The 15967-nt window shown below is 42.5% G+C and overlaps 1 protein-coding gene across 1 annotated transcript; it reads left to right on the top strand.

Annotated features, from left to right (window-relative positions):
• Window positions 1–5170: 5170 nt before the first annotated feature.
• Window positions 5171–14756, top strand: LOC121614349 (lutropin-choriogonadotropic hormone receptor-like). The gene is made up of 11 exons (XM_041948167.1): window positions 5171–5358; window positions 5655–5726; window positions 8221–8295; window positions 8555–8629; window positions 9896–9970; window positions 10284–10361; window positions 10541–10609; window positions 11080–11154; window positions 12925–13113; window positions 13285–13338; window positions 13607–14756. The coding sequence occupies exons 1-11, from the start codon at window positions 5189–5191 to the stop codon at window positions 14754–14756; spliced, it is 2082 nt and encodes a 693-aa protein (XP_041804101.1). The 5' UTR covers window positions 5171–5188.
• The last annotated feature ends 1211 nt before the right edge of the window (window positions 14757–15967 follow it).

Below are 15967 nucleotides of genomic sequence, written 5' to 3'. Positions count from 1 at the left end.
GGAGGTACAGAGGGAGATGATCAGAAATGACAACATTAACTCGAGAAAAGAGTGTTAGTCGAGGTGGAAAAAAAGACAAGAGGTCCAGCAATATGGTGCCACGTTAATCTTACAGAACGATAATTTTTCAGTTTTTCATTTAAAACAGGAGAGTCACATTTCTGAAATGATTGGAGAGAGAGGGTGGATTCCTCAGCCAGATTGATCCGGGGGCAGTGACGGCATGGTCAGCGTCTGAAATGTCCAATTAGTGTCACCAGCATTAAATGTCATAAGCTGCCATTCTATGTTTAATGATGAGTGGATCAATTAAACAAAAGTACACACACATTCACAAAAGTATATACAGATCATGTAACCTTGTTGGCTCAGTCCTGAACCTGCATGACCAATAGAAACGAAGCAGGCTTGTGGTTTCAGTCAGTTAAATACTTTTTGAAGTATGGGAACGTCAGCACATGCTGCACAGTGAGCAGTAGTTTGTTAAGTGTTAGCTGAATTATTATCTTATCCTTAGAGGACTCATTTTGATAAAAACACATCGGTATCTGTGAGTGTAAGAAACAACGAGGATTCTGCTGAGAGAACTAATCCTTCGCTAATGAAAAAATCAGCAATTGCAATTTTACAAAAAGCTTAGCACAAAAAGGGGAGGTTGAGATGGTGAAGTGTTGGCAAGAGCGTATCAGCAGAGCAACAGCGATAAATGTCAGGTTACAATGGCCACGCTGTGCACCTGCATGAATATGATGGGATGTTAAGAGCCACACAGCTGTGAATGAGCCAGTGTGACTTCTGTGTCCAGCCTGAGCTACCGATGGGCTTCGTCTTTGTTTAATTTAGAACGGCAGAATTTCCATGAATAATTAAGAGAGTTTGATTAAGGCAAAGCAAAATGCAATGTTATGCAATATTGGTTTATTTTGAGCGGTTGTTTGAAATACCTCTGTTCAGTTTTAAAGAGGTAACCATTCAGTGTGGCAGTGCTGGAAAGAAGTCGATCTTCGCTGCTGAGCTGCAGCTACAGTGAGGGATGAAACAAAGGGACTCTCGGAACACACTCAGTGCCTCTGTTTCCAATTACCTCAAATGCCACACTGATGTGTGTTCAGTCTTGAACTCGCTCTCTGAAAATGTCACTTTATGTGGAAATAGCAAGTAAACAGCGTTTGACACCAATTGCCGCTTCCACCACTTTCAGTAATGACTGCAGGCCAGTTGTGACTCAGCCCTGATGTGTCTCACTGACATTTGTGCTCCTTTTGTGTACTTCCATGTTGTGATGTGCTGTTTCATGTTGCCTGTTTTTCTCAGTTTTTTTTTGTTGTTGTTGTTGTTTTATGATGCACTCTTTTGTTTCATGCTAGATTGTGTTGAGCTGTTTTATGCTGTGTGGTGTCATACTGTTTCATGTCACTTTGTGTTTTGCTGTATTGCGTTCCTCACACTCTCCTTGTGTGCTCTGATAATCGGCAGGATGCTGACAGGTCAACAGCCTCCCACCCAGAGGTAAGAAGCAACTTGTGACTAAAAAAGGAGCCTCTAACAACATGCAGTGACAAAGTAGGTGAAGGTGACAGCGTGGGGTGCGATCGCACCTACACTGTAATGCCTCGTCCACACAGGTCTGAATGACATTGTTCCTGTGGTACTCTAAAAAAAAGAAGAATCAGACCACATCTTATGTAAACTGCTTGCATGTCAAAGGTTGACATCCTCACCAGCGTTTTCAGATGGTTTCTCAGTATGCTTTCCATAAAAGCCCAAAACCAACAGCCAGGCCAAAACTGCTCCAAAGCTTATCTGCAGAAGTGTGAACATGGCCTCAGACTCTCTGATCCTGCTTAGTGTAAACACAACCTGACCTCAGTCCTCATCAGGTGAACTCACCAAAATGAGCAGCAGGCCCTGAAGGTTGTACTTGTACTAATGTCTTACTTACGTAACAGGTGTGGGGTGAGAGGGGTGGGATGTTATTCCAAAATTACCTCCAACAGAGGCAAAATGACTACAAAAAGAAGAAAAGCAACAACAAACAGATGCAAAACGACCACAAAGAGATGCAAAACAGCCACAATGAGATGCAAAACAGCTACAAAGAGACACAAAACAACCACAAAGAGACGCAAAATGACCACAAAGAGATGCAAAACAGCCACAAAGAGACCCAAAACAACCACAATAATGTGCAGCGTGCAATTAACAGCGTATTATCCAAAGAGAAGTTTCAGCATTAGCTGCTCCAGCCATGCCGATAAATCCAATAAAGCAGGCAAAGGTCCGTCTACTGCAGGACAGCTAAGGCCTGAAAAGCAGCATTAATCTAACAATCGACTCAGCGCACCAATTAGAATAGGTGTAACCACTTACTTTTCACATTCTGTCAAGCAATTATGAAATTTTAATGTGATGGTGACTCTAATTTTTAAAATGTGTCCGTATGCTTTTACTTGAGAGTGTGTCCCCGCTGTGCATGACCTTCTAGGTGTGATTTGATGCACAGCATGGTGGTTAGCATGAAGACGTGGGCTTATTCATAGAGGTCCGCTTGCATAGATTAGTCTGTCTCTCTCTCTCTCTCTCTCTCTCTCTCTCTCTGCCTGTCAGTGTTTTTTTTCCTTCTACAGGGTTAAACTTAGTGGGACTTGACACTGTGCTCGGCTGAGAGGCTGGCAGGGAATGAGAGAGTCTTGGGCAGCAACCTCTCCAGGGAACTGTGCATGTGTGTGTGTGTTTGTGGTTGTTACGCAGCAGCAGTAAGAAGACGGTGCTGCTGCTCTGTTGACACAGGTCACAGTGGCAGGGTTGAGAAGTGGGATAAGAAAGCCATAAATGGGGTCAGGGTCACTGACAGCAGAGGGGATTCAGCTAAGGATGGTGGTGACAAACTGGAGGAAATAGCACCTCGGCTTGTTGCTGCGTCGTCTTTTGTAAGGTGTTGTAAAAGCAAAAGCGGTTTCACAACAAAGAGGCTGTGTTTAATTTGTATTAAACCACCCCCCACCCTTTCCCAGGCCGCACTATGAAAAGGGTTTTCCAGTGGAACAACAAACAGAAACATCCGGCCGAGGCTTCATCTTCGTCCATGGAGAGAGTTGAAAGGGGCTGTGGCACATGTTACCCACTGTGCCAGAGGAAAACATGGTACTGTGCTACATTTACCTGACAACATCAATAGGTATGCTGCAGATTCAGATTTTACTCGCAAATTCTAACAATTAAAATCTGATACAGACTCTTCACTGAACTATCCGGCATCAGATCAGAACTGAAAGCTCCACCTTGAACAGACATTAAGTAAATTAAAGTACACTGTGGTGATAACGCTTCTCTTTCACTCTTCACATGAAGTAAAAATGTGATTTTTTTTACAGAAATTTTTCTGTGCAGTATTAATGGTTTTACTAGCAATAGTTCATAGTTCAAAAAAAAGTTTTGAGTACTTCTACCAGTGCCAATACCAACATTCCCAGTTAGAGGAAGGATTAAAAGTAAGGACAGAGGTCGCCTGGGGCCCCCAAATCACTAACCCTGCCCTTGAAAAGTACACTCAAGTCACAGCGACTGGCGGTCAGAGACACTGGTGAAATACACACAGGTAAAACAGGCTTTTCAGTCGGTAACATCACAACATATTTTTGAAAATATCTTGCTGACGGTTCTTTTGAATGAATTTCACTGAACTTACTGTCCCGTTAGGGATCAGGCAAAGTGGCCAACTACTAAATTACATAACACATTAATCACACTAACCTCTGAAATGACTGGAGCTGCTTCTCTTTGGCGAGGCGTCTGATGGTAGTGATGATGATGATGATGCTACTCGCAGCTGGTTTTCCAGGGTTGGGTCAGTCTGTCTTGAGCAGGACGGAGTCTCAGTCTCAGTAGCAGGTCGTTGCTTTGCAGTTCAATGATTTTGTTGGCTGTCAGGAACTTCAGCCGGTTCCACATTAAACAGCAAATATATTCAGTTCCTTTAGTTTCCTGCTCATGTCCTGAAACCTCTCACCAAACGCCTGAAGGAGTTTTCACACTCAGCAGCATATTCAGACGTCCCAGCAGCTTCAGTTTCTAAACTATTATCCCGCTCACCTGTATAACTCTCTGTCTCTGTCAGAATGAAAGCTGCATGTTGGGCCTCCAAACTCCACCCAACAGTGTTAACTGTATCCAAGCGCAGCTAACACAAATATATGTATACTGTATATATGGTATGTCCGTTTCTACTCAGAACATATCTACTTCAGTTTTGTTGACGGGCGCCATGATGTAATGACGTGATATCAGCAGTAACCTGTGTGTTGCGTTCATGGGCCGCTCAGAAAAAGATCAATAGTTTCTCAGAAAACACATCGAAGTCAGTGTTAAGTCTCAATATTTTGCCACTTGCCTGATTCCATTAATGACTAACATCTCCTCATTGTGTTGATTGAACTGACCCCTTCAGCAGTGACAGTGTTAATGAAAAGTACTGGTGGTATTGGCTGGCCAATCAATGCAGCAGCTGCATAATTATTTTTTGCTGAGTACATTAATAATATTGATTGTTGGCAAATGGATTAGTAGTGTGCTAGTTTCAGAGTGGGTCTGGAACATACAGAACATTGGATGTTATGTAATGGGCACCACAGACTAGGGTGGGAAGTTACTTATATACATAGATGAGCGAGCACATTGCTGGTCTTGGTATTTCATGGAATATGCTGACAATAAGACAATATAGAATAACGCCAGCCTCATCAAAGTAATAAAAAGAAAATACTTGTCAGTGTCTCAACTATAAATGAAAATTGATTTACTGTATAACACACAAATGTGTATGATAGCATGATTTCACCTCATCAATTTTAACACTGGTATTTGACAGAGCTTTTGTGTCTCCACCCACCAAACGTCACATCTCTGCAGCTCAGCTGTCAAAGAAAATCCCGCCTGTGTTTCACTTTGTTGGGTCTTCCGGACGGGCAGTATTTTCGCATTTACGAGCGCACCTGAATGCAGCAGTCGATCATGACGCTCACTGAGAGCGCAGGTGGAAAAAAGGACAACCTGGGATGTTAGATTTTCACTGTAGATTTTTTTTTTTTCTATCTTCAACTTTGAGGAGATTCAGCAGACTTGTTTTTCTCTCTTTAAGGTCCTATTTTCTTATTTATTTCATCCGGTAGTGAGTGGCCCGGTGTCACACATGGCTCCCCGGGCGGTCCTGCTCCTGGTCGCGCTGTCCGGTGTCCTGGATGGGCGCTCCTGCTGGGCTTTTACCTGTCCGACCATCTGCCGCTGCAGCGCCGACACATTCCGGTGCAGCAGAGACACTCAGCTGGCCTCCCGGACAGGAGAGACATCCGTGCCTCGACTGTAAGAGCCCAGCCTTCTAGCTTCAGTACAGACCGTAGTCCACAGACTGTGGTAGACTACTTTACATTGAGCCCATCAGTGTCCTTGTGGTGCTTTATGGACTTTGTGGGAGACCAGTGTCTGACTTGCTGACTTTCATTCATACTTTGTGTTGTTCTGTTTCTCTTACTGTTGCTGGAGTGCACCTGTAAGGACTTTTGGTCAAACTTGTTATATGACTTGTCATTAATGTAATCTTGAAGGCGTACCCTCCTGTGTGAATGTGGAGTTAACAGCTTTGCTCATGAATCTTGCAGAAGGCTCTCTCATCTGCCCCTGAAAGAAGTCCCCACTCATGCCTTCAAGGATCTCATCAACGTTACAATAATGTAAGGTCCTTGTTTTTTTCTTACATGTTCTTGGTGGGTGAAGACATGTGCTGTGTGTGAATTAATGTCACATTAAAACAGGCTTCAACTACAGCTGATTGACACGTTAGACGGAACATGCAATCAGAGGAGAACGCTGAATAATCAAACTGGAGCAAAACGTTTTAAAAGGATCACATGAATTATGACTCGAACCTTGTCAACGCAGCTAGATGTCTGTTGTATGTTGCCAGTCTTGAAGTGTGACAGAATTTTAACGTGAAACTTCACCTGTAAAACATTTGACTGGCCCTAAGTCCATAGGCCTCCATGGGAGATTAACAAAATATAATATAAAATATTCTGTCCCTGTAGTGCCAACTACTGGTCTTTGTCTGCCAAGCATCACAGCATGCCCACAAAACAAATCTAAAGAATCTGCAGTATCTAAAGTGTTGAACTGGGCAATTTACCCAAGCATGTGCAGCATATTGTAGCTCCAAGATTTAAGATTCAAGATTTCTTTATTGTCATTAAGCATGGACATGTCAACGAAATTTGCATTGCAACCTCCGTGTTAGAAACAAAGATCGTAAGATAATAGAAAGACAAGAAAGATAATAGAATAAAATAAACTAACATGCAGTAATATATACGTGTGTGTGTGTGTTACTTTCACTGTTTTCAGTGAAAAAGACTCAAATATTGTAGTGATTTATGTTATACTGTTAGATATGTACATGGAAATGTACAATATATCTCATCTTAAGTCAGTCTGATAATTGAAAGACAATCTTCTTCCGTTATGGCCCAATTAACTGTGACTACTACAGACTCAGCTGTTACATCAGGTATTGCACCATATGCTCGTATGTTGAACAGGCACAGTAACAGCAACAGTAGAAGGGGGTGAACATTTGTTGATGACTATTCATCGTTTCCTAACGTGATCGCGTCTCACTTTGATGTCTTGTTTTGGAGTTTTCAGGTTTGCCCACATGCAAGAATCATCATGTTATGAACAGGTGCTTTGTGCAGAATTACATGTGAATGCTGTTTCCTTCTTGTTGCAGTACGCTTCATTCGTATGAGCAGCCTTTACGCATTCATGCCATTCAGTAATCAGAGAAGTTTAGGAGCGTGGGTGCGAGTGTTGTTGTATTTATTCCATTAGGAATCAACAAAAAGGTGACAGGTGAATCAGGAGGAAGTTGTGGATGTACTTTGTTAAACATGCTCTGTTTAACGAGGCAAAAGACCAGAAATATCACCACCTTACTATAATCAGCTGTCTCTTGACTCAAATGGCCACCCGGATAATAAATTTCAGCAAAATCCAATTACAGCTGAGTGATATATCTCACTAAAACCAGACGAGAGAAAACAAAACCTCTTTTCTTCTTAATTGCTGATTATGTCTCATCTTTATCGTGTTTACAGCCACTAAATACTCAGTCCTGGAGCTACGACATTAGCCCGAATTGTCTCACTGAACGAGTTGCACCATTTAATTAATATATCACTAGCAGTTTGATGAGCGGATAATGTTTGTTAGCCTGTGGTTAAATCAGAGTGTGTTTGACTTTGCTCTCTCGGCTCCTCAGGGACAAGTCTTATCAGTCTCAGATACTTACAGTACTTACATGTGATAGGTTCATTATGTTCTAATTTTGTTCTTATCGCAAAATAGTTTTGAGCGATAAATTCCATTGAGTTTTGACTGAGGCTGCCATCCTTCATCTTTCCCACTGTGGCGCGTTAAAACCTGTGTCAAGGTGGGTCGACACGAGGAGCTCTGCGTGTCACTGATGACGCAAACTGGGAATCAGGGCACGGCTTCATCTAGATGATCAGGTGAAAAAGCTTTTTTTAGGAGCTGCGAGCGGGAATCAGGACACTATACGTAATGCAATCAAAAACAAACCCGAGCAGTGCGGATGGAGTCGTTTAACTGTTCCTTTGTTTGAAATGGAATGAGAGTGATCATGTAGGAGAAGTGTGGGCTGATTACAGCAGAGTGGGAGTGATTGCAAAAAAAAAAAAAAAAGGAGCAGCTCAGAGGAGGAAGTCAGCTGTGCCTCCATCAGAAAACAAAAGTGCTCAAGGACAAATCAAGAAGCCTTGTTGACTTTGTTTGTCTCTGAAGGTCTTTGTTTAGTCCTCCTTTTGCAACATCTCCACTTAGTCTTCTTGGCCCAGATGCATCAGTGATATATGTTTGGAGCTTGTCCAAACACGCGGTGAGGCGCGTGTGTGTGTGAGTCGTGCCCTAGAAGTATGCATTGGTGGTGATGGTATTTTAATATTTTCCCTCATGGATTGTATCCTCATATCAGTCAACTCTGTCCTATTTCTAGAAGAAGTGCACTAAATAAATCCATAACTTGTGTCAGCTCTTAATATTTGTTTCGCTAAGATTCCATATTCACCACCTTGATGTTTCAAGAGTAATCTGTTTACCGGCTCTCGTTAATCTGTTGACTGATGTGGAGCCATTTCTTCTTCCTCACCACAGTGAGATTTCCCAGAGCGACTGCATCAGACAGATACGCAGGCACGCCTTCCTCTCCCTCCACAGCCTGGCTCAAATGTAAGTGACACTCTTACCTTCCGCCGCACGTCAAACCCAGACTGCACGATGAAAGCAATTATTCATTTGAGCAGCTGGGATGTGTTTTGCATTTCATTTAAGTTCGACAGGATTAGCCTCTCAATTACAAAGCAGCGTGTTTAATCCTTGACTTTCAGAGCGGCTGACGTGTGAATGGGCTTTGCCGTGTTTGTTTGTTGACAGCCGCTGACAGCAATACTGTAATTACTGATACACTTCCTCATTCTTATTCCTGCAGTTCTGTGCAGAATATCAACAGTCTGAGGGTTATTGAAAAAGGGGCCTTCACAAACCTGCCCAAGCTGGAATATTTGTAAGTCATCCTGTTTAACTTTATCATCCTCACATGTTTGAGCACTAAGGTGGGTCCATCACCATCTCACTCTCTGCAGCAAAGCATTGTCCAAACTCACATAACTTTATTTTAAATTTTTTATCATAAACATCCCAACAATGCCAAACAAGTCAATATTTGTTGTGAATTTGGTCGACGCTCGTGGTCCCCAGAGGATGAATCCTAATATAGCTGACATGCTCTCCTCGAGATGAACTGCCAGAACTTTTCATTTGGCGAGTCATCAGATCAAAACTTTACTTTATGACCAAACACCTGAAAGGAAATGAAGTGAAATTCCCATCAGCCTTAGCTGTACTTTGTGTTTGGCGCTAATTAGCCAAGTCTAGCGTGCAAACATGCTGATCTAAGATACTAAACATCAGCATGTTAGCTCAGAGCTCTACTCGGTCTAAATACAGTATAAAGCAACATGGCTGTGGACCCTAAAATAAATAAAATAAAGGTCCATCTAGCATAGGCTATAAATGCAGTGGTATGTGGTATTGTCCATGAGGATAAACATCAAATAAACAGAAATGAAGAGCTGGAAAAAGGCAGTACGGTGTAAGACGCTGTTGAATAAGATAAAGGGGAAATAAAAAGCGGAGAACTGGATGTGAAAGGTTATCCTGAGTTAGGCTTGAGACTTATTCATAAAAAAAACCTGCAATGTAAGTTTGAAACATGAGCATTTAACAGGCGGGGAAGGTCGAGTGAAAAAGTTGCCTTATGGGAATTGTAGGTGTTTGAAGCTCGACCCGTGTTAGGACATTTTGAATTTTGACTTTTCTTTTTCTTTGTTATTATTTTTCTTCAGCTGCTCAGACCTCTTGTCTGTATGGACTATTATTAGCACATCCCTACTTTTACTGTAATTTTATTTTATTGTGGCAACTTCCTGTCACCTACAAACCGCTGCTAGTCTCGTGTCTTGAAGCGTTTGCTAACTGGAATTTGAGACTGCAGATCTGCACTGATGGCATCTGACGCTCCGTGAAGATATTTTTACTCAGCATTCATCGCTTCATGTCAAGTGTGAAGAAACATGTTGAAGGTCACAAGCAGGCAGTGGCATGACGTGACACGTCACATTTAACCTGGAACGTTTTTCCAAAAAAAAAAAAGCTTCCCGAAATGTCTCTAACCAACTGAGAAAATCTGCAGCTCTGATATTTTGTGGGCACTTTGAAGCTTTGTTCTCATCGGCTTATCATCATCTGTCTCTGATGCTCGTCTTCACAGGAGCATCTCCAACACAGGGCTGATACACTTCCCAGACTTCACAACTATCTCTTCTTTGGCGCCAAATATTATCCTGTAAGTAATGAAATTTTAAAAAAGCATGTTTCTAAACTGGATCAGCGTCTTTCTAGATGTTGCAAAACTGCGTGTTCTTCAAGGTCGAACTCTAAGTGGAGCCCAAGTTGTTTATTCTCAGCCTACTTTTGCTTTTATCTATTAATGTCACAATGCCACCGGCCCTGCTGCAAATCCTCCTACTGGGTCACAGTTCATCAAACTCTCTCTCTCTCTTTTTTTTTTTTTTTTTTTTTGCATGAATATACATAATTTCGTCTAACTGATGATTGAGCCAAACAGCCTGACTGAATGTTATCTCCTCTGCGTACAGAGAAATGGCAGACAACATGAGGATCGACATCATTCCTGCCAATTCTTTCCAGGGTATCACGGAGGAGTACGTTGACATGTGAGTGCAGGAGCCAAATTCTTTCTGTTGCCACATTATCAGAGCCGGAGCAACAATTTGTTAAGAATTTGTTTTGATGTGTCTCAATTTGCTTATGTAATTGGATGTTCAGTTCTCTGACCTTTGTGATAGGTGCCTCTGACAGCAAACTAAAATTCATAACATTGTGTCCTTGACAGGAACCTGGTTAGAAACAGCTTCAAAGAAATCAGATCTCACGCATTTAATGGAACCAAGCTCAACACACTGTAAGCATTGTCATTACCCAGCCCCCCCCACTCGCACACACACACACACACACACACACACACACACACACACACACACACACACACACACACACACACACACACTAAGCTAACAACAACATACAGTAAGTTTTTCAGGTTTAAGGCTTTTGTTTTTCTAATCAGAAAAACTGAGTGTACCAGTAAACAAATGTTATGTAAGACTAAACAAAGATTGGAGGCCCCGCTGTTTTCTTGCTCTGCCCCGTACTGCTGGATGTTGATGGGGAGTAGATACGTGCAGACACCCTGCAGTCTAAAAATAATGCTCATCTTCCTCAGTGTCAAGTTGAGGAAACAAAAAATGGTTTGGGGCATTGTTGGCATTAATATGTCATCTTAAATTCTCTTTTATGTTGCATGGTAACTGCAAAACTACAGTTTGGACTGGAGGTCCCTTGTGTTACGCTCGTTTTTTGTGTCTTTTGCAGAATTTTGAGAGACAACAGGTACCTCAGTGCCATCAAGGAAGATGCCTTTGAAGGAGCCACAGGTCCGAGCTTTCTGTAAGTGACAGTGATTCAAGTTACAAAACCAAAGCTCGATCAGTGGTGGAAGAAGTATTCAGGTCCTTTATGTAAAGCTATTTCATATTTTCATATTAACGGTGGATCACGTGACTACTTCTTTCCGAAAGGGGTCGCTTGTAGTGACGGGTCTGCAGAGAATTATCACCCAACTCTGCAGTTCCCCTTTCAAGCGTCTTTCAGCTCATTGTTTTGGTTTTATCGTCCAAAACTTTAATGTTTTGGTTCAGTCTCACTGTTTTGAACATTATTTCCAGCCACAGCAGACTCAGTAAAAACAGCTAAAAATGACCCGCTGACAAAGTGCAAAGAGCATTTAGCAGCTAAAGAGACATTTATTTTATCTCAGGAGTTGGTGGAGAGCAAAGCAGAGCTAAATGTTGATTGAATTAAGTGGACTTACATTCACCATGTGGCCAGAAACACAGCTACAAATGAATGCTAACGTTGCATATCTGCAGGATGTGGTGACGTGCCATATCAACTTATCATCATTCATTTGACAATCATGCAGAATCGTCACTTTCAGAATGTTCTGTTATTTTTTATGGATTTGTTTCCCCTCTTTTTTAGCCTTTTTTGATCACATACATAGAGAAATGACTCTTTACAGGGGCAATGTGTTCATGTGTAATTTTCCTGTGTAGTTCATCATCACTGATTTGAAGTACTTTATATAAAAACACATATTTCATTAACTGAATATATGACTTTCAAATCTTCATCTGCAAAGTAACCAGTAACTATATTTGTCAGACAGGGTAGCTGAGTAAAAAGTACAAACTCTGAAATGTAGTGGAGTAGAGATGTATTAAAACAGCCAACTGAAATAAATTACTTGTACCTGAAAATTGTACTGGAGTAAATGTACTTAGCTACTTTGCAGCACTGTTGAAAATGAAGGACAGTCATACCTTCGCCATCTCCTGTTTAAAATTAACAGCATTAAGGCCACCATATTTGAATTGGGTCAGTGAAGCAAGATTAATATTCATAACAATGTTTATCATTTTATTGTATAAACATTAGGGCGGTGACAGCCTGTCTGTGTAAACAACCAACAAGCCAGACAGGAGAGCTGAATACTGATTAGTGAGCAAACAGTCCAGTCTGCAGAGCATCCAGCCTGCAAGGTCTCTGATTGCAAGCAACCCTGTGCTGTAGATATGAAATTTCCTCTCATCTCGGTTATGAATTAGTGTCTGTGGTATTCGCAGACACGCAGGAAATACCAAAGGTCTTCCTTTTGCTCGCGTGGGGTCCAGTGTGGTACTTCTGGCTATTTATAGATTCGATGAATGTCAGGGTCCGAGTAATCCAATCAAATGAGGCAGCAGAGTCGATCCTGATTGGGATTTTGCTTTGGATAAAATGTATTCAGTCCTCAGTAAAATGTCAGTAATTGCGACCTGCATTCTGTGATGAAGCATTTTTGTTGCGAATGAGCTTCTCTTTAGAAAATCAGCGTGTAAATTAGGACTCGGCTGCCTCATCTCTAGAACTGAATGAACACCTGTGGGAGATTCAGCAGGTTTGCCTGAAACAGCATTTCTTCCCACCATCAACAAAACACTGAATGTTTTTTCTTGACTTTGCAACTAAATTCAAATTAAATCCCAGACAAGACAGACCTAATCTGTTCTCGTGGCTTGTGGCAGTCTGCATTATTAAAACACTGTATTTTATTGGTAGTTATTTCACTAATCTTCACTCAAATGCGTGTCTACATTCTCTGCTTGTGTGATTCAGGGATGTTTCCTCCACAGCTCTGAGTTCCCTGCCCCCTAAAGGCTTGAGGCAGGTGAGGTTTCTGAAAGCGGGCTCTACCTTCGCTCTGAAGACCCTCCCTCCTCTGCAGAGCCTGGCTGAGCTGCTGGAGGCTGAGCTCACGTACCCCAGCCACTGCTGCGCCTTCCACACGTGGCATCGGAAGCAAAGGTAACCGACAGCCCGGCCAGGGATGTAACAAATGCATTCACATCTGCATAACGAACAAAAGCTCCGTCCGCTGAATGCCGATTATCTGTAGTTTGGCAATTAGCAGCTGAGTTTATTGACGTGTTGTGTGGTGGCCTAACCTTTTCCCTTTGTTTTTGCTTTTATTTAAAGAGAAAGTGCCTTAAGGAACTTCACAAAGTTATGTGATCTCAGCAAAACTGAAATGTAAGTTACTTCACTGTCCACTATGAGACCATACAAAATTACTGCGGAGAGTGGGTGACTTTTACAATTCACTTTTTTTAAAAAAGTAAGACCCTCCATAGGATCACTAACTTTTCTCTGAACCTTCCTATCAGCAAAAAGTAAAATAATACATAATCTCCTTTTCAGACTCCCGTCACCTATAATTTTCATACTGTTCCTTGTGCAGTTCTCCTTATCAATTGCTGTAGGATTTGTATGGTAATCTTAACGTCTGTGTACTCTTCAGAGAGCCCACGGCAGATGGCTTGGGTCCTATTGATGACATCAACTTTCAGTATCCAGACTTGGAGTTTGATTGTCTCAGCAACCCTTTTGTCAAGTGCACACCAAAGCCAGACGCCTTCAACCCCTGCGAGGACCTGCTGGGCTTCCCCTTCCTGCGGTGTCTCACCTGGATCATCACTGTTTTTGCCGTGGCCGGTAACCTGGCTGTCCTGGTTATCCTGCTAATCAGCCACCATAAGCTGACCATCTCCAGGTTTCTCATGTGTAACCTGGCCGTCGCTGACCTGTGCATGGGGCTCTACCTGATGCTCATTGCCTTCATGGACTACAACTCCCGTCACGAGTACTACAACCACGCCACGGACTGGCAGACAGGGCCCGGGTGCGGCATAGCAGGGTTTCTGACGGTGTTTGCCAGCGAGCTGTCGGTGTATACGCTGACTGTGATCAGCCTTGAACGCTGGCACACCATCACCAACGCGATGCATGTTAACAAAAGGCTGCGGATGCACCATGTGGCAGCCATTATGGGGGCAGGCTGGGGCCTCTCTCTGCTGATCGCCCTGCTCCCTCTTGCGGGGGTCAGCAGTTACAGCAAAGTGAGCATCTGTCTGCCCATGGACATCGACACACTGGGCTCTCAGGTTTACGTGGTGACTGTGCTCGTTCTCAATGTCGTCGCCTTCCTGGTGGTCTGCTACTGTTACATATGCATATATGTGAGCGTTCACAACCCAGAGCACTCCACCCGCCACGGAGACACCAAGATTGCCAAGCGCATGGCTGTGCTCATTTTTACAGACTTTTTGTGCATGGCGCCGATCTCCTTCTTCGCCATCTCTGCGGCCCTGCGTATGCCCCTCATAACCGTGTCTCACTCAAAGATCCTGCTCATCCTTTTTTATCCCATCAACTCCCTATGCAACCCCTTCTTGTACACGCTCTTCACACGGGCTTTCAGGAAGGACGTGTGCTTGCTGCTGAGTCGCTGCGGCCGCTGCCATGCCAACGCTGACTACTACAGGTCACAGACTCTGGCTTCACAACTCAACTCCACCCAAAAGGTTTCCACCAGAAAACCTCACTCACTTAGCTTCTATGCTTATCACATTAAGATGAAGGGCTGCTTTCTAAGCAAGGGGACCACATGACACATCAAAACAGAGGTTGTATTTTGAACTCAAAGGCAGCGTCTGCTGTGTTAATAAAAATGTAGCATTTCTTCAGAGTTTAGGTCAGAATGAGGAGGTTGGCAGTCTTCTACATGACAGACATCAGATCAGATTTGATCCAGGTTAGTTTACAAAGTGAGAATTTCATCAGTCAGGACCAAGAGACCTCAAATTGAAGACAACAGGTGCAACGGCCACCATTTCTACATGGAAATGTGGTCTAAAGCAGCAGATGGGTGGAGCAGGAATGGGGAATAAATAAAACAGGACAGTTTATTTACCAAGCTATCCGAAATTATTGATGGTCATTTATGTTATTAAGATCCAGATATATAGAACAGCACTGGTGTAAGATGTAGTTATAAGAGACATTTGCTTCTATTAAAGATCAATAAGTAGAATTTATTGTTCTGTCCTTATAAAGGTCGACACGTGGAGTTTGAATAAAATGAAGTGAACGTGCTCTTTGTTTCAGCTCATTATAGCTGGGTTTTAGTGCCATCTATTGGGTTGTTGTACTCAGGAGACATTTGGACTGGGAGACTTGAGAGCTGCAGACTTGCCAGAGCAGCCTCAGAGACTCAGTTAAAGCTGGGACCTGGTCTACTAGAACCATTACTGCTGTTCAAACTGTCCATTTTAACAATAAAAACATTTAAATAAAAAAGTGTCAATTACCATTTTTATTGTTTGTTTCCACATTAACAACAGCCGTCAACTGTACGTTTATAATAGAGTCCAAACCTCTACTTCTATACTTGAGCATGTTTTTCAAAAAAATATGTTGTAATTTGCATCCCCTTAGACTAAATGTGCAACCCCTTGCAGTGGACCTCACCCCTGGACTGGGGACCACCGCTACGAAATACACTACGTGCTAATGTGCTCATCATACTGTTCTGGATACAAGAAAATAGTTAACTTCACAATTTTATATGCAGGAGAAGAAAAAGAGTCTGCACCAAAGAACATCACGTAAATTACAACAATGCTGTCATTGTCAAAGTAAACTTGACATGTCATGTGCCTGTGAATTTGTAGCTCGTCACTGGGACCTGTTGGGTTTCAAGAGTGAATAGAAAAAAAAAAGATGACAAAAAGGCAGCACTGGCTTTGTACTGGCTTGCAGAGAAATAAAAGGGTCTATTGAATGCAGCACAACAGTGCAGTTCAGTGTATTTGAAGGGTGA

This window comes from Chelmon rostratus, chromosome 11 (assembly GCF_017976325.1).
Source record: "Chelmon rostratus isolate fCheRos1 chromosome 11, fCheRos1.pri, whole genome shotgun sequence".
Classification (NCBI taxonomy): Eukaryota; Metazoa; Chordata; class Actinopteri; order Chaetodontiformes; family Chaetodontidae; genus Chelmon; species Chelmon rostratus.
The sequence above is the reverse complement of the archived record's forward strand: the minus strand, read 5'-3'. Positions and strand labels throughout refer to the sequence as shown.

What these genes read in the sequence shown, in the direction of transcription:
- LOC121614349 (XM_041948167.1), top strand. Translation starts at nt 5,189, where the DNA reads ATGGCTCCCCGGGCGGTCCTGCTCCTGGTCGCGCTGTCCGGTGTCCTG. An exon ending in CTGCCCAAGCTGGAATATTT is followed by an intron (nt 8,630 to 9,895) that starts GTAAGTCATCCT and finishes TCGTCTTCACAG; the next exon opens with GAGCATCTCCAACACAGGGC. An exon ending in GGAACCAAGCTCAACACACT is followed by an intron (nt 10,610 to 11,079) that starts GTAAGCATTGTC and finishes TGTCTTTTGCAG; the next exon opens with AATTTTGAGAGACAACAGGT.